Source organism: Oncorhynchus masou, chromosome 25 (genome assembly GCF_036934945.1).
Source record: "Oncorhynchus masou masou isolate Uvic2021 chromosome 25, UVic_Omas_1.1, whole genome shotgun sequence".
In the NCBI taxonomy this organism is placed as follows: Eukaryota; Metazoa; Chordata; class Actinopteri; order Salmoniformes; family Salmonidae; genus Oncorhynchus; species Oncorhynchus masou.
Genome location: NC_088236.1, coordinates 46,934,364 through 46,948,750, shown reverse-complemented (window position 1 = coordinate 46,948,750; position 14,387 = coordinate 46,934,364). Strand labels below are relative to the sequence as shown.

Below are 14,387 nucleotides of genomic sequence, written 5' to 3'. Positions count from 1 at the left end.
ATTTAAAAAATATATATATATTTGTAATAATGAAAATTACAACAATACTGAATGAACAATTAACACTTTTATTTTAACTTAATATACATAAAATCAATTTAGTCTCAAATAAATAATGAAACATGTTCAATTTGGTTTAAATAATGCAAAAACACAGTGTTGGAGAAGAAAGTAAAAGTGCAATATGTGCCATGTAAAAAAGCTAACATTTAAGTTCCTTGCTCAGAACATGAGAACATATGAAAGCTGGTGGTTCCTTTTTTCAATATTCCCAGTTGACAAGTTTTATGTTGTAGTTATTATAGGACTATTTCTCTCTATACCATTTGTATTTCTTACTCCTTTGACTATTGGAAGTTCTTACAGGCACTATAGTATTTCCAGCCTAATCTTGGGAGTTGATAGGCTTGAAGTCATTGCTAAGAGCTGCTGACAAACGCAGCAAAGTGCTGTTTGAATGAATGCTTACGAGCCAGCTGCTGCCCACCACCGCTCAGTCTGGCTGCTCTATCAAATATCAAATCATATACTTAATCATAATAAACACACAGAAATACGAGCCTTAGGTCATTAATATGGTCAAATCTGGAAACTATCATTTCGAAAACAAAATGTTTATTCTTTCAGTGAAATACGAAATCATTCCGTATTTTATCGAACTGGTGGCAACCCTAAGTCTAAATATTGCTGTTACATTGCACAACCTTCAATGCTATGTCATAATTATGTAAAATTAAAAATTAAATCATCACCGTTTGGAAAAGTTGAAGTAGGCTGTGATTTGATGATAAATTAACAGGCACCGCATTGATTATATGCAACGCAGGACAAGCTAGTTAACCTAGTAATATCATCAATCATCTCATGGTTATGTGTAGTTAACTAGTGATTATGTGAAGATTGATTGTTTTTTATAAGATAAGTTTAATGCCAGCTTGCAACTTACCTTGGCTTCTTGCAGCCACAAGGTCCTTTTGACGCTGCACTTGCGTAACCGGTGGTCAGCTTGCCACACAGTTTCCTCATGGATTGCAATGTAATCGGCATCCAAAAAGGCAGATTACCAATTTGTTATGAAAACTTGAATTCGGCCCTAATTAATCGGCCATGCCGATTAATCGGTCGACCTCTAGTTAAACCACTGTTAGTGACTTCCACTGTGGCTGTATTAATCGCACGCACAGCTGCTAAGTGAGTGGAATTAGATTCCACATTCAAACCTCCTGCACTATTTCAACCTAGTGAAAATTTTGGTCCACTAACCCCGCAATAGCCGTTTTGATAAATGGGTTTCATACCTGCCATGAAAGCAGACGTAGACATTCTATTATTGTACTCACAAACCCAGTCTTTTTAATTCAGTCTGAGCACATCTAATTTTGGTTTTATCGGTTTTGCTTTTCTGTTGATAGAACGCTGATATCACAATGCTGGTGTATTGATATATTGATTTTTAATTTATGTCATTGTGCCAACGACACAATAACATCTCTGAACTCTTTATTAGATTGGAATTTTCCATCAGCAGGGAAATGCTGACCAATTTTGTCGAGTTTACTACAATGCTTGTGCACTTCTTTCAGCGCGTCCATGGCTTTGCTGTAGTTTTCCTCTTCTATTCCCCCTTTTACGGGAGTGTCAGTGACCACGGATGCCATTTCAAGGGTTGTTATGTCTGCGTCTCTCGACGGTGTCCAGGGTGTTTAGATTTCCTCACTCACTGCTCTAATACACGCCCTCTATTAACAATTTTCCAGGGTTGTGATACCCACATCCCCGGAGAGTAGTTATGGTATTTGTGCCTATTAATTGGTCACGGCTCATGATACCTTGTGATAGAACTAATATCGAAGCGTCTGCTAATTTACTACTGGAAAATACAGGAGACCTAATGTCTTATACCAGTGTCACAATTCCAGTGGGTCAGAAGTTTACATACATAAAGTTGACTGTGCTTTTAAACAACTTGTACAATTCCAGAAAATGATGTCATGGCTTTAGAAGCTTCTGATAGGCTAATTGACATCATTTTAGTCAATTGGATATATTTCAGTGCCTCTATGCTTGACATCATGGGAAAATCAAAAGAAATCAGCCAAGACCTCAGAAAAAAATTGCGGACCTCCACAAGTCTGGTTCATCATTGGGAGAAATGTCCAAGTGCCTGAAGGTACCACTTTCATCTGTACAAACAATAGTATGCAAGTTTAAACACCATGGGACCACGCAGCCGTCACACCGCTCAGGAAGGAGAGGCGTTCTGTCTCAAAGAGATTAATGTACTTTGGTGCGAATCAATCCCAGAACTACAGCAAAGGACCTTGTGAAGATGCTGGAGGAAATAGGGACAAAAGTATCTATATCCACAGTAAAACGAGTGCTATATCGACATAACCTGAAAAGGCCGCTCAGCAAGGAAGAAGCCACTGTTCCAAAACCGCCATAAAAAAGCCAGACTATGGTTTGCAACTGCTCATGGGGACAAAGATTGTACTTTTTTGGGAAATGTCCTCTGGTCTGATGAAACAAAAATAGAACTGTTTGGCCACAATGACCATCGTTATGTTTGGAGGAAAAAGGGGGAGGCTCGCAAGCCGAAGAGCACCATCCCAACCGTGAAGCACGGGGGTGGCAGCATCATGTTGTGGGCGTCCTTTGCTGTAGGAGGGACTGGTGCACTTCACAAAATAGATGGCATCATGAGGTGGGAAAATTATGTGGATATATTCACTTCTTAAGGTATAGGGGGCAGCATTTTCACTTTTGGATAAATAGCGTGCCCAATTTCAACTTCCTGCTACTCATGCCAAGAATATAAGATAGGCATATTAATAGTAGATTTGGATAGAAAACACTGAAGTTTTTAAAACTGTTTGAATCATGTCTGTGTAGATCTTATGTAGCAGGCAAAACCCTGAGGACTAACCGTTCAGATTATTTTTTTTAGGTCTCTGTCTGTTCAGTAAGTTCTCATTGGGAAACTATATTTCTTCAGCACTTGTTTTCAGTTCCTACCGCTTCCACTGGATGTCACCAGTCTTTGGAATTTGGTTGAGGTTATAACTTTGTGCAATGAAGAAGTACAGCCATCTAGGAAATGGGTAACACTGCTGAGAGTTGCGCAAGACTTGAAAAGTAGCGTTAGTTTCCTCTCGTCCTCTATTGAAAACAGACCCGTATTAACGTTTAAAAATACCTAAAGTTGTATTACAAAATTAGTTTGAAATGTTTTGACAAAGTTTACAGGCAACGTTTGAGATATTATGTAGTGATGTTGCGCAACTTGGAAGCTGTTTTTTTCTGGATCAAACGCGCCAAATAAATGGACATGTTGGATATGTATAGACGGAATTAATCGAACAAAAGGACCAATTGTGATGTTTATGGGACATATTGGAGTGCCAACAAAAGAAGCTCGTCAAAGGTAATGCATGTTTTATATTTAATTCTGCGTTCTGTGTAGCGCCTGCAGGGTTGAAATATGCTACTCTTTACTGTTGTGCTATCATCAGATAATAGCTTCTTATGCTTTCGCCGAAAAGCCTTTTTAAAATCTGACATGTTGGCTGGATTCACAACGAGTGTAGCTTTAATTTAGTATCTTACATGTGTGATTTAATGAAAGTTAGATTTTTCTATCATTTTATTTGTATTTGCCGCACTGCATTTTCCCTGGCTTTTGGCCAAGTGGAACGCAAGCGTCCCCTATACCATAAGCAACATCTCGAGACGTCAGTCAGGAAGTTAAATCTCGGTCGCAAATGGGTCATCCAAATGGACAATGACCCCATGCATACTTACAAAGTTGTGGCAAAATGGCTTAACTTCTAGCGTCCCACCTCACCAACAGCCGGTGAAATTGCAGGGCGCCAAATTCAAAACAACATAAATCCCATAATTTCAATTCCTCAAACATACATGTATTTTACACCATTTTAAAGATAAACTTAGTGTAAATCCAGCCACAGTGTCCGTCTTCAAATAGGCTTTACGGTGAAAGGCACACCAAACGATTATTTTAGGTCCGCACCTAGTCACAGAACTACACAGCCATTTTCCAGCCTAGGAGAGGGCTCACAAAAGTCAGAAATAGCGATTTTTAAATTCATCACTAACCTTTGATGATCAGGACTTCGTTACACATTAAATGTGTGTTTTGTTCGATAAAGTTAATCTTTATGTCCAAAAACCTCATTTGAAATTGGTGTGTTATGTTCAGAAATGCATTGTCTCAAACAAACATCCGGTGAAAGTGCAGAGAGCCACATCAAATTACAGAAATACTCATAATAAACATTGATAAAAGATACAAGGGTTATGCATGGAAATATAGATAAACTTCTCCTTAATGCAACTGCTGTGTCAGATAAATGTTTGTTTTGTTCGATAAAGTCCATCATTTATGTCCAAATACCTCCTTTTTGTTTGTGCGTTTTAGTTCACAAATCCAAACTCACGAGGCGCGGGCAAGTCCAGGTGAAAGTTCAGACGAGTCCAAAAAGTTATATTACAGTTCGTAGAAACATGTCAAATGATGTATAGAATCAATCTTTAGGATGTTTTTATCATAAATCTTCAATGATGTTTCAACCGGAGAATTCCTGTCTTTAGAAATTAAAAGGAACCCAGCTACCTATCACAGCCACACGCATGATTTAGCTCATGGCACTCTGCCAGACACCTGACTCAAAACAGCTCTCATTCTCTCCCCCTTCACAGTAGAAGCCTGAAATAAGGTTCTAAAGACTGTTGACATCTAGTGGAAGCCTTCGGAAGTGCAATATGACCCCATAGACACTGTATATTCAATAGGCATTGACTTGAAAAACTAAGAACCTCAGATTTCCCACTGTTGCATTTTTTTCTCAGGTTTTTGCCTGCCATATGATTTCTATTATACTCAGACCTCATTCAAACAGTTTTAGATACTTCAGAGTGTTTTCCATCCAAATCTACTAATGATATGCATATAGGCAGTTTGGGCACCTTTTTATCCAAGCTACTCAATTACTGCCCCCCAGTCCCAAAGAAGTTAAGGACAACAAAGGCAAGGTATTGAAGTGGCCATCACAAAGCCCCTGACCTCATCCTATAGAACATTTGTGGGCAGAACTGAAAAAGCGTGTGTTACAGCAGCAGTTACAGCAGCTCTGTCAGGAGGAATGGGCCAAAATTTACCCAACTTAATTGTGGGAAGCTTGTGGAATGATATCCAAAACATTTGACCCAAGTTAAACAATTTAAAGGCAATGCTACCAGACACTAATTGAGTATGTAAACTTCTGACCCACTGGGAATGTGATGAAAGAAATAAAAGCTGAAATAAATCACTCTCTACTAATTTTCTGACATTTCACATTCTTAGAGTAAAGTGATGATTCTAACTGACCCAAGACAAATACATTTTACTAGGATTAAATGTCAGGAATTGTGAAAAACTGTTTAAAACTGAGTTTAAAAGTATTTGGCTGAGGTGTGTAAAACTTCTGACTTCAACTGTACATTCATTATACATGTAAAGCAGGGGTGTCAAAGTCAAATGGACGGAGGGCCAAATAAAAAATTTAGCTACAAGCCGAGGGCCGGACTGTTCGAATGTTCATTGAAAAATTTTTAAATGACGCATATAGTCTAGTGAACCTAATTGAACCTACTGAAAACCTAACAAATATATTCCAATATGATCAGATAAATAAAGCAATATTTTCTTATGGCTCTGTCAGTAATCTTTAATTTTCAACAGACACAAAAGACAAATTTCCTTTATATAAAAATCCCCATAACATGAACATTAAATGAAAGAAACCGGTATTCAAGGCACCATCAGTAGCCTATATTTTCTATTTTAGCAAAAGTGGGCTAAATTTACTTCAAAGAAAAAAACAATAATAGCAATTTTCTATCATCCACTCAACTGAAATATTTTTAAAATATAATTGGATTGAAATACAATAAAATAAAAGTGCAAAAATCTATTAATCAAAAACAACACTTTGTTTAAGGAGAAGTAACATGCAGTGAAAACAAATATTAAACTTTAACTTTTAAACTTGAACTGAGTAAAAACTCTAAATATGTGATTGCACAGTAATGTTCACTTGTTTGAGGTTGAGGGTGATACTTGGTGGTGTCCCATCTTTTCCACAAGTTCATCAATGTTCGGGGTAAGGCTCTGAGCTGAGGAAATCCTCAGAATTGAGTGGAGGTGTTCAGCAGTAAGTCGACTTCTGTGTGATGTTTTGTTCAGGTTCATCAAAGAAAAAAGTTGTTCACACAGGTATGTGCTGCCAAACATAGACAACGTTTGAGCAGCCTGGATGCGCAACTGGGGCATTGTGTCGGGGAGGAAACGGGCGAACTCCGCAGCACCCACTGCCGCATATTTTGCCCTCAGTGCATCATTGCATTGGAGGTCAATCAACTCCATTTGGAGGTTTGGTGGTGAGCTTTCCACGTCAACAGCAAATGGGTTACCGAGCAGTTCCAACCTGCTTTTTTGTGCTTCAAAGTCAGCAAATCGGCGTCGAAAGTCAGCGGCAAGCATACCTATTTTATCAGCCAACTGTGCGCTCGGGAACGCACTGGTAGAGAGCTTCTCTTTCATGGTCTGGCAGCTGGGAAAGTGGCTCAAATTTTCTTTCCGCATCTGCGTCTCCCACAGAGTCAGTTTGGTTTTAAATGCCTTCACTGTACTGTACATATCAGAGATGACATGATCCCGACCCTGCAGCTGCAAGTTCATTGCATTCAGATGACTCGTAATGTCACACAGAAAAGCCATTTCACACAGAAACATTTCGTCTCGGAGTTGTGTTGTGTCTTTCCCTTTGCTGTCCAAGAACAGACAAATCTCCTCCACGAAGCTCGAAACATCTTTGAAGCACCTTTCCCTGGCTTAGCCATCGCACCTCTGTGTGATAAGGCAAATCACCATGCTCCGTTTCTAACTCCGTCAGAAATGCCTTGAACTGGCGGTGATTCAAACCTTTGGCTCTGATAAAGTTAACTGTGCGCGTGATGATGCTCATTACATGCTCCATTTTCAAGGCTTTACCGCACAACGCTTCCTGGTGTATGATACAATGATAAGCTGTCAGCTCACCTGTCGCGTTTTCCTCTTGCATCTTTTCCGTATCTTCGCCACCAGTCCGCTCCTGTGTCCACACATCGCAGGTGCTCCGTCGGTTGTCAAACCCACGAGTTTTTCCCAAGGCAGCTCCATCTCATTTACACATCTTGACACCTCTTCATACAAATCATGCCCCGTAGTTGTGCCATGCATAGGACGTAAAGCCAAAAACTCCTCTGTCACGCTTAGGCTGGAGTCCACTCCGCGGATGAAAATTGACAACTGGGCAATGTCAGAAATGTCGGTGCTCTCATCCACAGCCAAGGAATATGCAATGAAATCTTTTCCCTTTTTCACAAGCTGCTCTTTTAGATTGATGGACAACTGGTCTACTCTCTCGGCAATGGTGTTTCTGCTCAGACTCACATTTAAAAAGAGTTGCCTTTTTTCTGGGCAAACTTCGTCACAAACTTTAATCATGCAGTTTTTGATGAAATCCCCCTCCGTAAATGGCCGGGCTGATTTAGCGATCTCTTCTGCCAAAATAAAACTGGCCTTGACAGCAGCCTGGCCTTGTGATTTGGCTTTTTGAACAGAGCCTGTCGAGATTTGAGGCCTCGTTTTAATTCCTCTGCCTTTTGTAGCCTTTGTTCCATGTCCATATTCTTGTTTTTGTCGCGTGTTTCGTTTCATAATGTCGTCTCAGATTATACTCTTTCAGTACCGCCACACTTTCTCCACAGAAGACACACAGGTTTTCCAGCTACCTCCGTGAACATATACTCCGACTCCCACCTTGTTTGAAACCCCCGGTTCTCAGTGTCCACCTTCCGTTTTGCCATTTTTGATGGGTATCTGAAAGTTAATTTTACTGTGATGCTGACGACTGCTGTGCCAATAAATATTGAAATGAAGCAGCCTACTGCTCGGTGATGTAAAGGAATCAATATTATGTTAACATGAATAAGTGTATTTCAAGCTAGACTTCAACACCTTTATAGTGCAGTAGTGCAGCACAACTATTCCCTGTAGTGCATTACTTAGGCTCTAGTCGTATGTGGCTCTGGTCAAAAGTAGTGCGCTATATCGGGAATAGGGTGTCATTTTCGCAACCGTACAGTCTCCGGTTCTTCCTATGCCATGCTTACTTAGAGAGAGGCTAACAGGCCAATGCTCATGACAGCTGCTGGGATAGTCCTTGCTTGGTAAATGTGGAAGATACATGACATTTCATCCTAAATGTAAAGTTAAAGGCCTTCGCAGCAGACACAACAACGGGAAGACGTCAGGGATTTTGTCGTCAGCCTCCGACGTGGAGAGGAAGTTGACAGGCTATTTGCATTGTTCATATCGTTTCAATTGACCTGTGGGTGTGCCGCTGCGCTCGTGAAAGTAAGCATGTCAGCCTGTGACAGAGGGTTGGCAGGTTTCCTTGAGCATTGCGTCGGTTTTCATTATCAGTGCCAATCTCTCCTCAATGGCGCTATACCAATTATTTTTTTTGCCAAGTTTGCCATAATGACAGATGCTTTGATTTGAAGTGCTAACAACGCCAAACAACATTTCGTTACTGATAGACACAGGATGTGTCCCAAATGGCATCGTATTAAGTGGACACCTTTTGACCAGGGCCCATAGTAACGCAACAATGCACCTATAATTGTAAATCTGACTCTTGGAACCATCAGTGACTGACTCAACCGTGCCTTTGGACAATAAGCAGAGATTTGACAGGTGGCTTAGTCACAGAAGATGGGCTGCAAGCAAAGGTGACAGGAGGAGGCCTAACTGAATCTCTCCGGCTGCTGAGCTAACCCTATTCAATTATTAGTCACCTGGAGAGTGGGAGAGGGAGTGAAACGAAGGACAGTTGAAGAGAGAGGGGGAGGTTGTGTGGTCCTAAGGCTGTTTCAGCTGCTTCTCATCAATCATTGAACAGTGCTCCGTTATCCATTGGCAGAGAGTGGAGGGGAGGGACAGAGAGGACAGGGGATGCTTGCCTTGCACTGGGGGTTGTGTAATGCAATAATTTAATTCAATTCAAGATCCTGCAGAGGTTCTTCGCAGTGGATGTTGGTCTCAGTCCAGTGGCTGTGTGTTTCATAATCTCATCTCTCTACATCTATCAGGTGTGGGTGGGTACCGGAAAAGTCCCCACAAAGATGGTAAAACAAGGAAAATTCTCCCTCATGGGGACATTTGACTGGTCGCCATGAAGACAAAGGCTATTTTATGGTTAGGGGTTAGCGAAGATAGGATTTTGAATAGAAATCAATTTTAAGTCCCACAATGATAGTAAAGCATAGGCTTTGTGTGGGTGTAATGGATGTTCTAAATAAACAAAGAGGAGATAAAGTGGTCAAGTCGTGCTATTCTAACGAAATGAAGCCGGTGTGTCATTAGGCCCATTCCTCCTGACAGAGCAGGAATACATTTTCACAAACGCTTTTTCTCTGACATTCTGTTCCACCATACTTAGATATATTTCTCAACATTGTAACTGACATGAAGAAGAATACTGTCTTCTATAAGCCTACCTGTAAAGTGTGAGCGTAAAGAATTGGGGGCAGCTGTAAAAATGCCCTCAAAATATTTTAGCGAAAGAGCCATTAAAATGTACAAAGTTAGAGAACCTTTTACGTATTAATTTACTTGTTATACTTACCCTGTGTGTGCTGTCGTCTGTGTGTATTGGCCAGGGCTACCTGTCAGAGGGCTTGGTGACTAAATGGTATCGGTCTCCACGCCTGTTGCTCTCTCCCAACAACTACACCAAGGCCATTGATATGTGGTCAGCTGGCTGCATCCTCGCAGAGATGCTAACAGGACGCATGCTCTTTGCAGGTAAGAGGTTTATTGGGGTGGAGAGGTGTGGGTATGAATATGATATGAGAGAGAAACTGGGTTGTGGCCATTTTGTTTTTATGCTGTTGGGCAGTACAGTCTATTTGTCTGTCCAGGATCTTTTTGATGTAGTGAAGAGATAGTATACTTTGTTTACCGGGATGCATAATACAGAAATGTCCATTTGCCTGTCTGTTCTCTATCCGACCTGCTTAACAGTGTCAATAAGTGTAATTATTAGAAGCAAAATGATATGGGGTGTCTTCCAAATGGCACCCTACATTCTTTTACCAGGGCCCATAGGGCTTTGGTTAAAAGTAGTGCACTATAGGAAATAGGGTGCCAGTTGGGACAGAGCTGAGCTTTTATGTTGTCTCGCAGTGACAGTGTCATTATAACTCCCACTGTTGTCACGATTACACTGGCTGAAGTAAAAAAACAAAAAACAGATCATTTGGAGACTTGAACAGAAACAAAACAGAAAAAAATGCTTTTTGTGCTCACATTATATAAGCATTTTTAAGACAGTTTCTTTAGGATTCTGGTGTCATTGTTTAATATCATGTACAGATACTTTTATCCAGACCTAATTTATTCAGTATGTGGTCCATGACCTTGTCATTAGTCATGAGGGCGCAGCTTTTCTTTTCCCAGTAGCCTGCTCCAACCATCTTAATACCAGTCTTTAAAAATACTTCTACTAAGTTAACCTCAAAATTTCAAAACTAGCCTTTAACAGTTTCTTAACTTCTACCACAGAAATACGTTTAGACAGTTAAACAAGGCACCTAATTTTTCTTCATGAAAATTGCCTTTTCTAGTTTTGGAATCATGATTTGATTGAGCTGCTTCTTTACTCCTGGTACTCTGTGTCTTCCTGCCTGGTTCCTCCTGCCTGGTTCCTCCTGGCTGGTTCCTCCTGGCTGGTTCCTCCTGGCTGGTTCCTCCTGGCTGGTTCTTCCTGGCTGCTCTGCAGGAGCCCATGAACTGGAACAGATGCAGCTGATCCTGGACACGGTGCCTGTGTTGAGGGAAGAGGACCGCCTGGACCTTCTGCAGGTCATGCCCACTTATGTCAGCCATGGCTGGAAGATCAAGAGGTCATTTAGGGAGCTGATCCCTGAGGTGGAGGTGGAGGCGGATGGTGAGCGGGATGGAGGGTGGAGAATTAGATGGAGCCTTTGTTCTCTCTGAAACAATAACTGTTTTATGCTAAAAATCATGAACACACGTGTCTAATTAACTTGTTGCCTACTATTCCCAGAGAAAACAATATTTATTCCTGATTCGATATGGCATTACTTGCAGCCACGTATGCACATCATTTGAAACCATTTTCTATTCTCCGTTCACGTCTCTTTCTCCACTAGCCATTGATTTTCTGGAGCGTATCTTGACCTTTAACCCCATGGACCGGCTGACGGCAGAAGCGGCCCTGTCCCATCCCTTCCTGCAGCAGTACTCATTTCCTCAGGACGAGCCCATGTCGCCCCAGCCCTTCCGCATAGAGGACGAGCTGGATGATAGCCTAATCACGGAGCCTGGCCACAGTCACAGCCAGGCCTTTAGCTCTCATTGGGACAGGTGTGTGTCTAGCCTGGTCCCAGATCTGTTTGTGCTGTCATGTCAACTAGCGACAAGGAGTTGACATGATAGCACAAAGAGATCTGGGACCAGGCTAGTGTGTGTCAGCCATAGAGATTCATCTAAACTCAGCAAAAAAAGAAACATCCCTTTTTCAGGACAATATCTTTCAAAGATAATTCATAAAAATCCAAATAACTTCACAGATCTTCATTGTAAAGGGTTTAAACACTGTTTCCCATGCTTGTTCAATGAACGATAAACATGCACCTGTGGAACGGTTGTTAAGACACTAACAGCTTACAGACGGTAGGCAATTAAGGGCAATTAAGGTCACAGTTATGAAACCTTAGGACACTAAAGAAGCCTTTCTACTGACTCTGGAGACATGAGGACTGCAGATGTGGCCAGGGCAATAAATTGCAATGTCCGTACTGTGAGACGCCTAAGACAGCGCTACAAGTAGACAGGACCATCAGCTGATCGTCCTGGCAGTAACAGACCACGTGTAACAACACCTGCACAGGATCGGTACATCCGAACATCACACCTGCGGGACAGGTACAGGATGGCAACAAAAACTGCCCGAGTTACAACAGGAACGCACAATCCCTCCATCAGTGCTCAGACTGTCCGCAATAGGCTGTGAGAAGCTGTACTGAGGGCTTTGTAGGCCTGTTGTAAGGCAGGTCCTCACAGAGATCACTGGCAACAACGTCGCCTATAGGCACAAACCCACAGTTGCTGGACCAGATAGGACTGGCAAAAAGTGCTCTTCACTGACGAGTCACGGTTTTGTCTCACCAGGGGTGATAGTCAGATTTACGTTTATCGTCGAAGGAATGAGCGTTACACCGAGGCCTATTCTGGAGCGGGATCGATTTGGAGGTGGAGGGTCCGTCATGGTCTGGAGCGATGTGTCACGCATCATTGATTGGACTGAGCTTGTTGTCATTGCAGGCAATCTCAACGCTGTGCGTTACAGGGAAGACATCCTCCTCCCCTTCCTGCAGGCTCATCCTGACATGACCCTCCAGCAATGCCACCTGCTTGTTTTGTGCGTGATTTCCTGCAAGACAGGAATGTCAGCCATGGCCAGCACAGTTCCCGGATCTCAATCCCATTGAGCACATCTGGGACCTGTTGGATCGGAAGGTGAGGGCCAGGGCCATTCCCCCCAGAAATGTCCTGGAACTTGCAGGTGCATTGAAGGAAGAGTGGGGTAACATTTCACAGCAAGAACTGGCAAATCTGGTGCAGTCCATGAGGAGGAGATGCACTGCAGTACTTAATGCAGCTGGTGGCCACACCAGATACTGACTGTTACTTTTTATTTTTTATTATTTTTACCCCTTTTTCTCCCTAATTTCATGGCATCCAATTGTTTTTTAGTAGCTACTATCTCGTCTCATCGCTACAACTCCCATACGGGCTCGGGAGAGACAAAGGTTGAAAGTCATGCGTCCTCCGATACACAACCCAACCAAGCTGCACTGCTTCTTAACACAGCGCGCATCCAACCCGGAAGCCAGCCGCACCAATGTGTCGGAGGAAACACCGTGCATCTGGCAACCTTGGTTGCGCCCGGCCCGCCACAGGAGTCGCTGGTGAGCGATGAGACAAGGACATCCCTACTGGCCAAGCCCTACCTAACCTGGACGATGCTAGGTCAATTGTGCGTCACCCCACGGACCTCCTGGTCGCGGACGGTTACGACAGAGCCTGGGCGCGAACACAGAGTCTCTGATGGTACAGCTGGCGCTGCAGTACAGCGCCCTTAACCACTGCACCACCCGGGAGGCCCATTAGCTAATTTAATGCAATGTTACTTTTGATTTTACCCGCCTTTGTTCAGGGACACATTATTCAATTTCTGTTAGTGACAAGTCTGTGGTGTCAGCTAACGTTCACACAGAGACACATAGCAGCAAACAGACTTAGTGAAAAATAACACAGCAAAGCAACAGAAAGAGATTATGAAAGGAACTGTGACATGCTGTGCACAATAAATACACCAAAGAAAAGTAGAAATAAAGTTGAGTAAGATGAAGCCGAATAAAATGTTGCATGGATGTTATATATAGAAGCTAATTCATTCTACTCTTAATCAAATCTCCTGGGAGACACTTCACCTGCATGCCGCTGTTGTTTATTCTGTCATAGTACATTAAACAAAAATAGAAACACAACCTGCAACAATTTCACTGATTTTACTGAGTTACAGTTCATGTAAGAAAATCAGTCAATTTAAATAAATAAATAAAGCGCTAATCTATGGATTTCACATGACTGTGAATACAGATATGCATCTGTTGGATACATTAAAAAGAAAAAATCTGATCCACGCCCCTGTCAGTATCTGGTGTGACCACTATTGCCTCTTGCAGTGCGACACATCTCCTTTGCATAGAGTTGATCAGGCTGTTGATTTTGGCCTGTGGAATGTCCCACTCCTCTTCAATGGCTGTGTGAAGTTGCTGGATATTAGCGGGAACTGCAACACGCTGTCGTCCACGTTGATCCAAAGCATCCCAAACATGATCAATGGGTGAAATGTCTGAGTATGCAGGCCATTGAAGAACTGCTCGCCCACACGACGCCATGCACGGTCTGCCATCTGCCCAGTACAGTTGAATCTGGGATTCAGCCGTGAAGAGCACACTTGTCCAACATGCCAATGGCCATCGGTTACGACGCAGAACTGCAGCCAGGTCAACACCCTGGTGAGGACGACAAGCATGCAGATGAGTTTCCCTGAGACGGTTTCTGGCCATTTGTGCACAGACAATCCCGCAGGTAAAGAAGCCGGGTGTGGAAGTCCTGGGCTGGCGTCGTTACATGTGGTCTGTGGTTGAGTCCGGTTGGACGTACTGCCAAATTCTCTGAAACA

At 42.5% G+C, this 14,387-nt stretch overlaps 1 protein-coding gene across 2 annotated transcripts in view; it reads left to right on the top strand.

Annotated features, from left to right (window-relative positions):
* Positions 1-14,387, top strand: part of LOC135514411 (mitogen-activated protein kinase 4-like) — a 30,504-nt gene that overhangs the window by 12,230 nt on the left and 3,887 nt on the right. For both annotated transcript variants that reach the window (XM_064937887.1, XM_064937885.1), the window contains 3 exons: positions 9,769-9,913; positions 10,890-11,057; positions 11,284-11,497. In XM_064937887.1, coding sequence (XP_064793959.1) covers positions 9,769-9,913; positions 10,890-11,057; positions 11,284-11,497 — 527 coding nt within the window. The remainder of the gene's footprint in view (positions 1-9,768; positions 9,914-10,889; positions 11,058-11,283; positions 11,498-14,387) is intronic.